At 43.1% G+C, this 15,662-nt stretch overlaps 1 protein-coding gene across 1 annotated transcript in view; it reads left to right on the top strand.

The window, feature by feature from the left end:
- LOC143423855 (uncharacterized) overlaps nt 1-15,662 on the top strand; it is a 65,971-nt gene that overhangs the window by 46,321 nt on the left and 3,988 nt on the right. Inside the window, exon 2 of the mRNA XM_076895461.1 lies at nt 14,086-14,123. Coding sequence (XP_076751576.1) covers nt 14,086-14,123 — 38 coding nt within the window. The remainder of the gene's footprint in view (nt 1-14,085; nt 14,124-15,662) is intronic.

Below are 15,662 nucleotides of genomic sequence, written 5' to 3'. Positions count from 1 at the left end.
AATAAGTCAGCTTATTGCAATGTTGTTCGTGAATATTAATTGCATAAAATGGATTTCTACCAAAGATAATCGTACAATAAGCAATGCTTTCGAATTCAATAAGAATACTCTAATATTTGTACGAAATCCTGTGCAATACAGAATGCTTAACGTATACAAGAGAAGTCTGATTCATAGAGCAGTGTCGTAAAAACGACTTTTTAATTTTTAGAAATTTATTCATCAAACAAGGTATATACACGTGACCTATTTGAATATGACGAAAGATTGAAAGGAAACGAGTTACCTTGTCATTACTGGCATGTCCAATTTACCAAATGCATGGAATGACTCGATAAGAAAAATTCTTCCGTCGTGGAAACGGATGAATAGCGTTGCCGACGAATACTTTTGTCACAGCCTTACTTACTCCTTTGGTAATGACAAACCCAGTGTGCTATAAATCCGGACCGGTTTTCTGTGAATTTGCATACATATCGCGCAGCAAGGACCACAATAGCGAACGTTCGAAATTTTTAACACTCTCTAGATATTGTCCACCGTTGCATACCAACAGTCTTACGAAAACAGCTTCGTTTCGATGACAGAATGATTTGCATCGAGCGAGCAAAATTGTCTGCCGTTTTCGATTGTCTCGTGAAAAGTAGACAAATATATTACAAGTTCGTTCTTTTATTGCTACAAGCTAGGGAAATAATAATTTGCCATCACGTACCTTTTGTCACATCGTATATACAATACCATAGTTCTTCAAAGTTTTATTTTCTGCAATTCACGGCTATTTATAAATATGTGGGCGACGATAAAATTACTTGAAGTTTACGTCATAGGTTTGTAAAATTGACATTATTTAAAGACACAAATTCGAGATCATTTGTTCGCTTGAACCCATCACTAACTTTTCGCGCGATAAGTGCCATAATTACGGGAGGAATAAGAAGTTCACGGTACCATTCTGATATTCTTATCGAACAGCGAACAAGCAAAAGTGAAGCGCGAAGCATTAAATCCAAGCAAGACTCGCGTACTAAAAGATCGCTACATCGTTAAACCGAACGCAAAGTCGAAGTGCATAGATCCGCGAAGTCAGCGCGCGAAATGCTTGCCGCGCGTAACAAATATCATCGCATCGTACTCGTCCCTATCGTCCGAGTATCGTATTTGCCAAGGACGACCGGATACGGTCGAAAGTAGCAGTCGTAAGGATCGCCGTTTAAAAAATAGCGGTGTGCGCGCACTTAAGCATGAATGGCTTCGAACGATGACCAGCTGTCGGGTGCATCACGCGATCACAAGGACTTAAGCGTGACTCGCGAGCCTTGGCACTTCTATCGCATGCGTTATCCTGCTGGTCATTCTTACGCGCTCGCGCATTCTTTGGCGCCCACCGATCAAGTAGCCACAATACGCCACCTACGCCGATCATTCAACCTCACCGGATAACGATGTCTGTCAGCTGCGCCCACTTGCTGACACGCAGCAGCGCGCCGTATTTCTTTTTGGCAGCTGTACAGTCACGATTTAATGAGAAATTCCGTTAGCGCCCCAAACTTTTGCCAGGAAACGGAATACGAACGCGAGTGAAAGAGTGACGAGGCGATACTCGCGTCGCAAATTAAATTATTCTTTCTCGTCGCGTATATCTCGCGTGATTCTCGAAAGAAATTAGGCTGACGTATCAACAGAATCTCTCGCGATTCAACGTACCGTATAGCGATACGCTAAAGCGAATTGTCTTCGCGGACGGCTATTAATTTACATACTGCATTACTTTCGCCTCGGCGCGCAACGAACGCGTTCACCGTTTTGCCCCTACGCGCGGGACGATTTTTCATTCCGGCGAAGTGTCTAAACGGGTGACTGATTGCTCGCCTCGTGTTCTTTCCTGTTACTTTATAACATCGCGATACCTGGCCCCGCATTTTTGCGGTCGGCGTTGCCCCGTAGCCGCGCAACCCGTGTCCGCCAGCACAATGCCAATCAAGATCGCTCGGCTGACATTTACAAGTGTGCGCGTGGTAATAAAGAAAATGACCGATCGCTGGTCCAGCCCGTTTTCCATCGCGTGGGTCGCCCTCGTTCGACCGTGATTGCCCGAAAGAATTGCCCGCGCCTAATGTCATCGAAGGCGTAATGACCGGTGACCATTGAACTTCTAATCGAGAAACCAGTATCAGCTGCCACGGGTCCAGCAGCGGCTACTCGCGATACGAGTTGTTACAATAAACCCGGCAGGCATGACAAATAACTGAATCGTTTCGCTACCGGTGAACACAGGCGTGCGTCGCGCATTAAAAGCGACGGTGGCTTCGGCGAAGATTGGACACCCGGAGCGCGAGCGATCGCGACCTATCGGAAAGAAGTGCTCGAAAACGCGAGGAATGAGATATCCGCGAGTTCTTTCGCGGACAGTCGCCTTGTAAAACAGGACACCGGTCGCGTTGTAAATCAGTCAATGGGGCTCCCAACGGTGACAAGTCATAAATAAAACGATGTAGCACCGTTCGTGACGCATTTCACCGTGATATGAAAATATCTATTCGCGAACAAGAAACGGAATACGTCAATGTCGTACGATTGACAAAGGGCGACGTGACAAGTGTAATATGGAAAGGAACACGCTTCTTTTGTATCGCGCTGTTATCGCGAGAAATCGCGAGGGATTAATCAGACCGACAGAGTCAGACGTAAGTGGAATTCTGCATTTCTAATTATTACGGTTTCCACGCGTGTGATTAACATTTGTCGCTTTGTTAGGAACGCAGTAACACTTTGTACAGTGATCTGTTGTACGAACAGTTACTTCTATCCGCGACTTCGGTTTAAACGATAAAATTGCCGTGAGAAAAATAAATATAGTCGACTAATTGGTTGCCAGAGAATGTTAATGATCGAAGCGTCCTTGTGCGGATGATCGATGCGTTCTAGATGCGGATTGCATCCATGCAGGAAGAAAACGGTAACAAGGATGCACCGTCCCTCGCGCGAGAGATTAGTCTGTTGTATCTTACTTGGAGTTTTCTTCTACACTTGTCAGACAACGATTTACTGATTGCATAAAACGCCAGATGCGTTTGAGGTTTATAAACAGTAATCAAACAGAAAAATGACTTTTCTTTCATATCGTGCAAATTAATTTTCTTGTGACCAACTAGCAGTATAAGTTGTCAAAAACGTTAGCTTAACCAAAATATAAAGAACCACGATAGATAAACGATAAGTCGTAAGTATATCAATGTAACTCGTAATTATTAGTCGCTGCTTCTTTTATTGAATGAAAAATCTATGATCAACGATAATTCGTTTACATAAACGAAACAATATGCGATCACAGACGGTTAACAGTTCGGTTCACCAAAATAATGCACGATCGACGCTATCCGTATCGATCGATACTCGAACGGCTGTTTAAAATGGTCTGTAATAACAGTGCCCGACAGGAATCACGATAATTCGCGGTTGAAATTCCATCGGAGTTTCGTTGTCGGGAGTCCCGATGGGAAAAAGCGTTTAGAAGATTGAGAATCTTCGTGATCGTACCCGATCCGTCCGTCATAACTCGGCCGTCCGTTACCAGGAAGTTAGTCGCCTTATGGCGAGGAGAGAAAGTCATACGAACATCATGGACTCTTGTAAGATTCTACTGTTCTCCGAGGAAATTATACGGATCGCGTGTACCAGCGGCGATGCTTTGTGCCGTGCCAAACTTTACGAGCCCCGATCTCTGTTCGGTGATAGATTGCTGCACCAGTTCTAGGTAGCTGGTTCGAAAGTCACTTTTCGAGACTAAATTTAGTGCTTATGTCAGTAGGCGGACGCGTGTCCGAGCTAAACGAGCAGCGACCCGTTTTTGCCTTCCTAATTGAGCTGCCGTTTCATCTTTTCATGTTTAAAACTGGCAGAAAATGTGGAAATACATGTTACATGTATATATAACAATCGAAAGCATAAAAATCGTTAATTCGTTAATCGTTAATTGAATGTAATCATTTTTAGTATCAGTTTGCAACGTTTTCGTTGCTTATATAATAATTGGGAAAAATTAAGTGTAATTGGTCCTGCTCTAGTTACCTAATATCTAATTAAAGCTGTAATGTGCGCACGTTATCGTTCGGTATCGGAAAAGATTATTACTGACATCGATAATGAATAGTACAAAATATATCGATCGATAAGGTGTTGTTTGATGTCCATTCCTCAATAAATTAGCGGTAAAAAGTTACAATGCAATTAATAGCTTGCGTGACGGGTTGCCTGCTCCTTAATTAAGGAGAAAGTGTCGTCAGATTTAAAAAAAGACATCGGGGAGCGCCATATATCCTTGCCTGGCTGCCCAATCTAAACTAATCCTCAGAACTAGTTGCAAGCACTGCTTGATTGCTCTACCGATGATTCATCTGAGAACAGCTCGGCGCAGGAACTTTTTGCACGATTATTTGTAATATTTATTGTTGCAAACTATACGCCTATTACATTAAATTACACCATCGCCACGTTTTTCTACTGTCTAGTCTGATTTCGTATTGTATCAGTTTAACTTTGTAAAATATTATGAAAGCGATTGCTGTCTGTTTCTATTAAGATAAGTGCTCAAAGCGAAAGAGGAATGAAAATCGTGCGAGAAATATTTCAAATATTTTCAGTATCGACTATCATCTTTTTTATGCGCTTAAACTATTTGACTGTTTTGAAACGGTGACGCCAGTTCAGAGACACCCTGTACGTTTCTGATTGTGAAAGTGGCATCGAATAAGAGTCAACGATGCTGAAATGTATAGTGAGTCAGCTCAGTTACATTGCCAAGGCCAGTCTCCTCCAACCATAAAGAAAGCAACTGAAACATTATCGATAAGCGAATAACCGAACTTGATACTCGACAATCGAATTCACGTTACTTTCATCTCGCAATTTATCGCATTACTCTCTACTATTGAATGAAATACAGGTATACGATGGCGAACGCTTTACGCATGCTTTACGTGAATATTGAATATCGATACGTGTGAGAAACGTGTTTGTCAACCCAATTAATATTCAATGGTATTCTACTCTAACACGTCTGAATGATATTTGACACGTTTCAGGTAAATAATTTCACTCGAAATAATGCGCAAATATTTGTGGTATAATCAATCGCTGTAAATTACACATATTTAGCCTATACACGCTTATTTAATAATAGTTGAGCGTTAAATATTGTCGGTAAATCGCTTGCATCCTGTAATTTTCCTGGAAATTAAGAAGACACTCCTTAGTAATTATATTTGTTTATTAACGGGAATATTTATTAATCGGAGAAAATATATTACAATCCTGATTTTTATAAAAATTTAAAATAAAAGAATGTTATAAGTTTAAAATCTAATAAGTCCAATTAAGATGGAAAAGACTCACGTGTGTGTAGAAACATTGCAATTAAATAGCAGTATAGGAAATAATATTATTTAATTGCTTTCATTTCAACGGAAATACTAATAACAGTGTTTATAGGAGAAATGCTGACGATTTCATGCTTTAATGCACGTCTCGTTAAGAAAAATGTTATTTACGAATTTCGGAAGTATTAATCGATACCGTTTACTGTGTTAGATTCGCGAACGGTGGTACAAACGTTTCTCATGTGACAACCCATTTCCGCAATTTGGTGTGCAGTTTATTTACCAGCAAATTAATTCGTGGAAACCGGCAAATCTTGATCGCGAACCACCGCGTGTCGTTCGCTTAGCGTATCGAAATCGCGATCTATCTTCCATAGAAGGATACGGAAGCCTGGCGCATCCGATCGCAGATAACCAGCCGATGTTATCCTTCGAGCAAGAAGAATTATTAGAGCACCGACAGCGATCTAATCCGGTTAATTTATCAGATCTCAAATTTGAATGCGCCGTGAAAGTTACCAGGTAATTAGAAACGGTGGCGTATTCTTTCCTTTTTGATTACGAAAGCGCAGCGCCGCAGTTACCAACTTTTCCGTTATTCCACGGAATTTTATTGCGGAATAGAATCTATTAAGCCATTGAAAACATCCGAGCATTAGAAGATCGAAAGCGGTCGATTAGGTTTATCTAGATGTTTCTCGTTCTCGGTTAATCCGTTGCTCTGTATTTATCGACACGAAACAACTGTCCATGTCAGCTATCGTGGATCGTTGCAAACGAAACTGTGTCTGGAGGGCTAAATTTTGTTATACGACAAAGTAATTGACTACTCTGGAGCGAATGGTATCGGTTACACAGACTGCTTGAAACGATTATGGTGCTTATAGTGAAATACGTCTTTGACGTGCACGTCTGATAAAACTTTTTTACCTATATCTGTAGACTACGTAATTTAATACAATTAGGGATTGTTATTATTATAAGTTAGGTAATTTTGTCAATAATTTCTGATATATGGAAAATTTGAAGGTATATAATAACAATTACAAGGATATTTGGGTTCAATTACGTTTATCTTAACAATTTCGTTATTTTTTAGAGAAAATCAAATATCATGTTTCATTAGACTATATTATTACAAAAGCACGATGAATAATGATTTTGGTCCAACTATAACAGCTCCATTGCGAACGCGTAACACGATAATCGTATAGGAAGTGACTCTGCTATTTAGATAAGTAGATCACTTGTCATTAGACAGCCGCGCCACGCGTCTGCGTCTGACCAGCAGGGCCAGAACTACTGCGACCACGCGTTTATTGCCACGAGCGGGGACACCTGCTTTTAATACCGGCATTCTATGCTAATACTCGCATTCCCTGAGATCGTAAAAACTTTTTACCAACCACAGCTATTTTACAGTGTATCAAATAAATATAGTTGCGCTATCTCCCGATTTAATTAGCTTATATTTCGTATTTATTTCCATTAATTACAGCTGTCAGTGTCGTTGCATACTTCATCTTAACGTATGCAGATCCTTAACATATGCGCGGGTAACGGCGTCATTAACATAGGAAACGGGCAGATCTACCAGCTGGTACGATCGCGCGACTCTTCTCTGCCTTTTCCTCGGCAAGAATCCGCGTCACGAGACATCGTGCTCACCTGTCGAAAAGGCGATATGAGATTTCCCGCTTCCCCGTACATCGTTAATAGCCAAGCGAGTAGAAAACGTCCCGCAGCTGTTTCCGGATGAAAGCAAGGAAAGATACCGCGGTGAAGACGCCGGCAGTGAAAGAGCCAGGACACGATCGGCTCGATTTTTCTTTACCGGAGAAAGTTCTCGATTGGACCCTCTCGCGCGCGCGCGTTGTGATAAATTAAACGAAAGTTTAAGTCGTCACGATACCTTAGGAGACGATCGGCTACCTCGCGTCGACGCGCTTGGACGATACGTGATACGTGGCCGGAGGTACCACGAGATGCTGCGCCGATCCTCGGCCAGCCGGATGATGCTTTCACTCTCCCGAGAGAGAGAAATATTTTCGTATGTACCGGATTCTTCGACCGTCCCACCTTTTCCCGCCTTTACATCCCTTTCTCTGCCCTCTCTTTCCGACCGTTGCAATCGCATCGCGAAACGTCCTTTTCAATGCGATTCCCCGGCGAACAAGGTGTGGCCGTAGACTCCCACGTTCCCTGCCAAGTGATTCCCATGATACCACGTCGGTGTTGCGCATCGATGCGCCTTCTCTCGTTTTTGCGACTCCCCGCTGGTATTGTTCTAGTTGAACTCTTAGGAGGTCCCTCAGTTCCCGGGCAATTTCCGAACGGTTTCAAGGATTTTAGGTCCTCGTCGCCCGAGTCTACGTGGTTGGTACCACTTGGACGCTTCCTGGTGCGAACTGCGGTCATGAGAATCTATGCGCATTGACTCGTGACGTAAGTACATCGGTTAGTAAATACACCTGTGGATCGTCCAGGTTTTTGCTGCTATGTATATCTATAGCAATGAATTCTTCTATTTTCGAATAAGCGTCTGTACGCCTCTGAACGGTAGCCTGTGTCAGGAAACGTAAAAGACGAATAGCGGAGTGTACTGATTTATATAATACACGGAACGATGCGAGAAAAGTCAGTTGTCGCATGCTGAACGGAACGCACGTTTCTCCAATGTCATCATACGAGAGGTAACGAACAGCGCGATAATTAATCTTTCACGTGTAATCAGAACCGCGGGGCCTAATTGCGATTTATGTTACAAAACATTAGGTTCAAAATGGAGCGCAGACACGCAATCGTTATTAGCACTAAATATCGGCGCGCGTCCTTTCATTTCTCCGTGGCCGGCGAATAACGCTCTGAAAATTGTACCGCTCGATCGCTTATTAATTTCACGCAACACCATTGATCGTACTTTGAACGTTCGACAGCTGTACGGCTGTACAGTCGGACATGAAATATTAAATCCCGTGTAGCTCCCCTATAGAAACGTTCCGCGGAGATAATGGACGCCTCGTATCGGTAACCACGATACACGGCTCGAGCACGAGCGAAAAGCGAGCGCGTTCGAACGCTCAGAGCCGAACTGGAGTATCCACGGTGACGGATGAAGGAGAAGCGGGCGCGGGAACCTGACAGTTCGCTGCGACAAGATCCACGCTACCTGCTCGAACATTAATGCAATACCGTTCAATTAAATCGGACGCGGCGCCCACGATTCCGCGCGGGTGCTCACGATTCGTCGAATAAACCTGCATCAACGCTACGGTTACGCGCTTCTTTCGTCCTCCGGGTACTTTCAATTACCCGCATCTCGTGTCGTCGACGTTCATCCCGGATGCAACAGCGCGAGATGTTTGCGACTACGACGCCGCGGATTAACGAGACACCCCACAGCCTGGCCAGTTCCTGAAACACGCCGGATTCGTCGTCGATCGCGACGCGATCGTTTCACGGCTAAATTACGTTTTGAAATCATGGATTCGGGGCATGGAGCCGATAAAACAGTTGTCTCATTAGCGATTATTGATGGGGAACCGCGATTCGAGCCTGCGCGCGGCAATTCTTTCGTCGAAGCACTTTATTCGATCGTTTCTTATGGCACCCATTCGATGGAACGACGGGGATACAACTTTATACTGGAACACGTACACCGCGATCGGGAAACATTTGCATACCGTTTTGCATACCGTTGGCGCACATAAAATCGTGATGGCTACGGTAGATTTCCTAAGTCTATCAAAACTGCACAATTATCCAAGCTTGAGTTATGAATAGTAAAACCTGGCGCGATCGAGATCTCTGTTTAATCCCTCTGTGTCGTGCGTGATAATTGTAGTCGATCGTACTCGAAACTTCGCATCTAATATATTCGTCTATTAATAAAATCTAGTAACGCTGGAAAAAGTGTTCTAGCTCAGTAATATTTAGAGTGTAAATTATTGATTGACGTTACAATGCAATAAATGCCATTATCTCGTTCCGTTTTATAATAATTAATACATACAGATCGATTTACTCGAACACATCCTGGTGCATTCCATTTCTAGAGTTCTGAAAATCGCTACTGAAAAATATATTAATGTCACTCCCTCCATACATTTACGAGACAGCAAAATGTATTCCAGGATGTTGATCACACAACAACTTTGCATATCAGGTGGCTTAATCTGTCCGTCTTAACCGGTCACCGCGGACGATCCGCTGTAACGACTAAATTACGGCTGAAAGTTATTATCATATTTGCATAGCGCAGTTCGAAAATCGACTTATCGTCAATAATTATCGATTGTAGCTATTCCATCGCGCGGTACGATCAAAGTTCCACGGTATCTTTGCGATCGAGCTCGATCCCGAGGCGAGCAAACGCCGGAATGCAACGGATTCGAGTTAATTTACCCGAACGTAACCTCGTCTCCCGGATGTTGCGGAGAGAAATGGCTCCACTTCAGCTGGCTAGGTTCGAGTAAATCCGTGTATTAATTACTCCCAGCGACGTGGATATCGGTGGCTCGCGATTTTAAACGGACGATTGGTGCTCGTTCCGTGGCGGACAAAATATCACCGAGATATCACTCAAGAAGGTCTCTCGGTGATCTGGTTAAGCGGCGAGCAGGCGGCGAGCAGGCGGCAAACGCGGGAACGCCGTTGGCTCTCGGCGATTTTTTCCGAAATGATCTGAAAGTAGGAAGCGCCCCGCTTGATCCACGATTCCAATCGTTCGGGTACAAATTTCCCGCCGGTTTAGCAGGCGGGCACGTAATAACCCGAGTCCTTTCTCGTTGCGAGCCAGGGCGGAGAAAAAGGTACGCGAGAGGCTCGTATTTCGAACGTGATGGTAATCACTTCCTCGTCGGTCCGCGGTCATAAGAATCCGGTCTGATTTGCGATTTGATTATGTCGTTCGCGTGCGTATTACAATTTCAAAGTAGCAACGGTTATCTAGAAACGGAAAATGGTATGCTGTCTCTTCGATGTACCGGCGCTGGATACAAGCGAGGAATATTTTTTGCCGCGGCTGATTGCCCGTCCATCAGAGCGATTCGTACCGTATATTCGTACCTCTATACGCTTGTATACACGGCTCCTTTGCGAGGCTGTGACATCGATTCGAGAATGTTTAACGCGATGTGCCACGGGAACTAGAAAAAATTCACAGAGAGGGAATTATTTAGAAAAGGAACGATTAGTAATTCGTCAATTTTGAAAACTCCCTATTACAAGAAGCACTCATTTTCTCAGTTTATTTTATCTTCTTATCTTTCTCAGTTTACTTTAATCTCACGAACTGAGTAACATTAGTAATCGCATTATAATTCGTAGGAATATACAAGAATTAGGAAAGCAACGTTGTCAAATATACGTATAACGTGCGAGTAAACCTATACGCAACTAAATGAAAACATTTCTCAATAGTCTAATTAAATATATCCAGTAACGAGTACAACAGTCACACATTGTTCTCATCTGTACTTTAAACACCTGTACTTTAAACAGATCCGGAACAAGAGTGCTCGAAAATTGTCGTCCCAGTTAACCAATCTCATCAAGTGTGAATCCGAAACAAAGAGAATAACGGGAGTTTCCGGGTCAGCGGGTCCGTCTTATTAAGTTATTATGATTACGCGAGACGTACGGTCGCCCCTTCTCGTCGCTACGGATAGAGACAACAATAAAACGACATCCCTGGTTCTTCGTTGGAACAATGGCGCGAACAATGTCGAAAGCGCGGTACGAGCGGACAAGTTCCCGTCGGGATCATCCTCGTTATTGCCGAGCTCAGAAAGTATCGCTGAAGAACGGGGTCGCGCGAGCGGTAGATTAATGTTTGATAACCGGCACTGTCGCGCTGCCGCTCGAGGGATATGTGCTCCAAAGTGGTGACGCATCAGGCATACGTTATTACCCAAGAATACAGTGCGAGGATTACGTATCTTTCGACATCCACCGGCTGATTGTTCCCTCAAGAAGATGTTGCTGGCAACACATCTTTAGAAAGTGGAGGAGTACGTTGATGCGCTGAAAAGGCCGGTATCTATGTCATCGCGTTACGTGGGGTACGATCGATGTGGAGTGCGCATCGCCTCGAACGCTCTCAGCGAAATGAGTGTTGCGTCCGACTCGGGACGGTAGAAAATTGAATATCTTTCGTTTTATTAGACAACGCAACACGATTAACGATGTAAAAGTCAATTTTAATAAGCAGGGATTACGATATTTCGTTGTGGCTACATTTAAGGGATGAAATGGAACTTTTACGTAATACGTGTTAAATTTCTCGATCGAAACCGAGCGAATCTAATTGATTCGTACAGTTATTAAGGTAGCGATTACAACTTTCCTTCCTTGTGTGTTTCTCACACATCACGAGACAATATAATTACTTGTTTTTATGCGATGTCTTCCTCGAATGAAAAATGTTTGCGTTGTTACTGTGACAAGGATACGAGTTCTTGAAATTTGAATTTGCTTACATTGGATAAGAAGTTTTGTACTATCAAAATTGTTGGAAATGTTTTTAGGAGTACGACGACGATTCTCTGTGGTGTACGTTCTTTTATGAGGTGCTAAGATCACCATAGATCCTCTTCAACGATCAACGATACGCATTGCAATAAATTACGAGAAGTTCCCGGAATCAGTTCAACAAATTATTGGCCAGTGCCGCGTTACGTTGCGGTGGCCGTAATTGGTATGGTGAAATACTGCGAACAGAGTGCGATTTAACAAGTTTATTCGAGAAATCTCCTACGGAATAACCTGACACCCAATCCGACTAATACGCCAATAACTTACCCGGTTACAAAAAAGGTCTAACGTTTAATCATATAATTAATAACAGATGTCTCATTTCGCCCGAAACGTTTCTTCGTTAAGCTACATATATACGTCAGAAAACGAAGTCAAATATCACAGTGATTAACTCGTATACTGTACCGTGTGCAGTTACCGAATAGTCGAGCATTACCGTACACAATACTTTTCTCTGAACAGTTACCATTAAAGTTACACGAAACACACGTAGCGATTATGAAATAAAAATGATATTAAGATATCCATGATGCGTGTGAATTCGTTCGTAGGTACTTTACGGTCGATCGTATCTATCGTCGGTACGGAAAATATTCAGATATTTACTAACTTTTTGGCAATTTCGTCTCGGTCGGGAAACACAGGTATGCGCGCAGACGCTGTTTGCATAAGTCCTCTGGAACGTAACGAACGTTCGTTTATTTCTTCCTAGTAACACTCTTTACGATCCCGCGAGTCGCGGTAAGAGTTAATGCATGCTCATTACAGTGTATCAACGTTAATCAGCGAAAAACTAGATTAATGTTTCCTTATCATCGTCCGTGGCACTTTCTTCGATTACGCAACGCGGGTTTGTTCAGAAAGGAGCGCGAAATTCGTTGTTCGTTAAGCGTTACGCGGGGACATTCGCTTAGCGAGGACCAAAGGGGTGGCGCACGGCGAGCGAGCAGGAAACGCGCGAGGCGATCCTGCCGCCTTGTCTCTTAAAACTGCGCTTGACAGCCGGCGCCTGGGGAGCGACTGCGAGTGCGTTTTAACTTGGAACACGTACCACGAGGATCTCCGGAGACGTAGCACGTCATCGCGGAACGTTCCTGGCTTGTCATCGCGGTAATTGACTTTCTCTACTGGCCGACGATGAAAGAAAACTGTCGTTGCCGCGCGCTCGAACAGCCCGTGTTAATTGATCCTTTCTAACTGGGCCCGCGTCGATGCTCTCTACCCGTTACCGATTTATTATTTGTCAAACGAAGAAAACGATAGAACGCGGCCGGCTTTTGAAATTTCATTTTCTAACGCGTATACATGGCTCGCGGAAACGGCTGTTTTCACAACGATATTAAAAAGACTAATGCACCACCATTACTTTAAAGGCGTAGCTAATGTCCCGTGATTTATTACGGGGCAAAGAAATGTCTCAATAAATAGGAGTACTTCTGTTACGTACATATGTAACAACTTCTTGCCGCGGCCATTTTTTAGTATCGCGAGCTATCTTTATGTAATCGCTTTTTGTTGCCGCGTTCTTCTTGTTTTATCATGCACGCGTACAGGTTGAGATTCTTTCGATCCCCTTGAGATAGTTTTTCATGAGCGGCAGGGGGGTCGACATATTTCGTGCGACGCCAAAATTCTATTATTGTTTGTGCGTGATCATTACTTTACGAGTCGAAGTTGCGTGTGATATGTCGTAACATATTCATAACAATCACTGTGGCCCTTGGTTGTTGGCCGTCGGTTCTCTCGCATTTATCATTCAACCTCGTTGTTGCTTGATTGAAATTTTCAAGGAGCGCCGCGATATTGAGCACGAAGGGGACGATCATTTATCATGGATCATTTATTCCCATATTCACTTATCCCTTATTAAATGTGTAATTTCGCGATCATATCTATTAGCGAATTAATCGTTAAATTTGCGTTTGATCGATAATCGCGAATCTTCTTTTTGTACTCTACACTTGCTCTATCTTTTCAAACGTAATCAATTAAAAATGATTGGCAATCGATGACTCGAAGACGTATTTAATAATAGTTCAATGAAAATAGTTAGAACAGTGCCAGTTGTCTTTATTTTCTTCTTCTTCTTTTTTTTTTTTAATACAGTATCGCGATATTATGTAAATATTAATTTACTCTATTTCACAAAGATTCATTCTTTCTGTTTCAGATGGAGCACCTGTTCCGGAGGACGCGATCGAGCACGAGGTGAGAAAAAGATAGAGGGTGAAAACAGATGCACGGTTGCCCAACAATTCCGACTTTTTAACACAACGAGGAGAAAGTCGTGGACGTGATTTATATCAGGAAACGCGATGCTCGCCGATTATTTATTATAGACCGATGTGTAAAGTATAGCTACCACCCGCCGTTTAAACAAATTCGTGTGAAACAGCTTCGCGTTAGCGTATATCAAGATATTTTACAGCTTTATATTTCATCGAAGTTACATTATTCGTGATTAGTGAAGAAACGTGCAAAGGATACTACCCTTTAGTTTAAGCGTGATTCACACGCAAGGAAGCTGTTTCGATGCATCACGTTTAATATCGATTAGTTTGAATCCGACACAAAAACATTCAATACAACAGGCTCCCCAACACTACAATTACAAGACTTCTTTAAATAAAAAATTAGCCCGCATCGAGTACGACCAGTTGACATTTTCCGTTGTTACACCTTTTTACAAAGATCGTGTTGCGCAACCCTCGAGAGATAACATTTCGTATGTAGATCGAACAGCGAAAGATGGAATTTTAATGAATCGCAGTGTCTAACGCAAGAAACGCGGGACGTCAGCTTGATTTGAAGAAACGAAAAAGACCAGCGAACAAGAACTCGATCAATCATTATTGCAGCCGGTTGATCGTTCTGATCTGGAACGGGACTGAGACGTTGCACTTCGATCGAATCAACGAAACGGATCTCGCCGGGAGGATTTCTGCTCAGATCTGTACACCTGTATTCAAATTTCTTCGCGTTATACGATTGTACATCTAAATACGGTGGATCATCCGTTCTGTACATGGTTGCTCGACTGATTGCCCTTAATACGTGTACAACTTGCACCAAGAGAGAGATAGAGAGAGAGGAGGAGGAGGATAGGAAGATGCACACGGTTAATTGGATTCCCCGCGTACATACGTTGACTTAATATAATAATCATCGGTGCATTCTGTTGCCATTACGAGCGAGCCGCGAGATTAATTCGCGTTCTGTAATCGCGTGTTAATAACACCTCCTTTTCTCTCTTTTGCGGTCAGTCAGCGTTCGCGCCGCAGCGATCCATCTTCTTGTGTCCTGCGCGGCGTGATCGCTGCGGAGGATACGCGGAGGGATTTGTCATGACTTTGATCTCTTTCGTTCGAGCGACCCTTTCACTCGCGTTACTTCGTTGCCTTTCCGCGCCAGCCGATTGAAAATAAAAAAAGGCGGCAAAGGTAGCCAACATTTCTTAGACGTCACCTTAAAAACAGATCTATCAAGCGTTTTATCGTCCGATACGTCGAGCCTCTAACGTATTTACGTTGCATTCGATCGCGGGCATTTCTCGATAGGGTTCGAGAAAAATATTCGAACCGATATCCTTTCTCCGACGTAAGTGGAATAATAACAGACTCCGTTTCTAGCAACGTTTATCGATACCGGTATTAATCACTGGGCAAAGTGACTTTGGTAATTTAGAAGATCGCGAGATAGAGTTGTAAATTGCTTTAATCATTGCTATCTATTAATACATTCAGTAGA

Source organism: Xylocopa sonorina, chromosome 5, assembly GCF_050948175.1.
Source record: "Xylocopa sonorina isolate GNS202 chromosome 5, iyXylSono1_principal, whole genome shotgun sequence".
Classification (NCBI taxonomy): domain Eukaryota; kingdom Metazoa; phylum Arthropoda; class Insecta; order Hymenoptera; family Apidae; genus Xylocopa; species Xylocopa sonorina.
The sequence above is the reverse complement of the archived record's forward strand: the minus strand, read 5'-3'. Positions and strand labels throughout refer to the sequence as shown.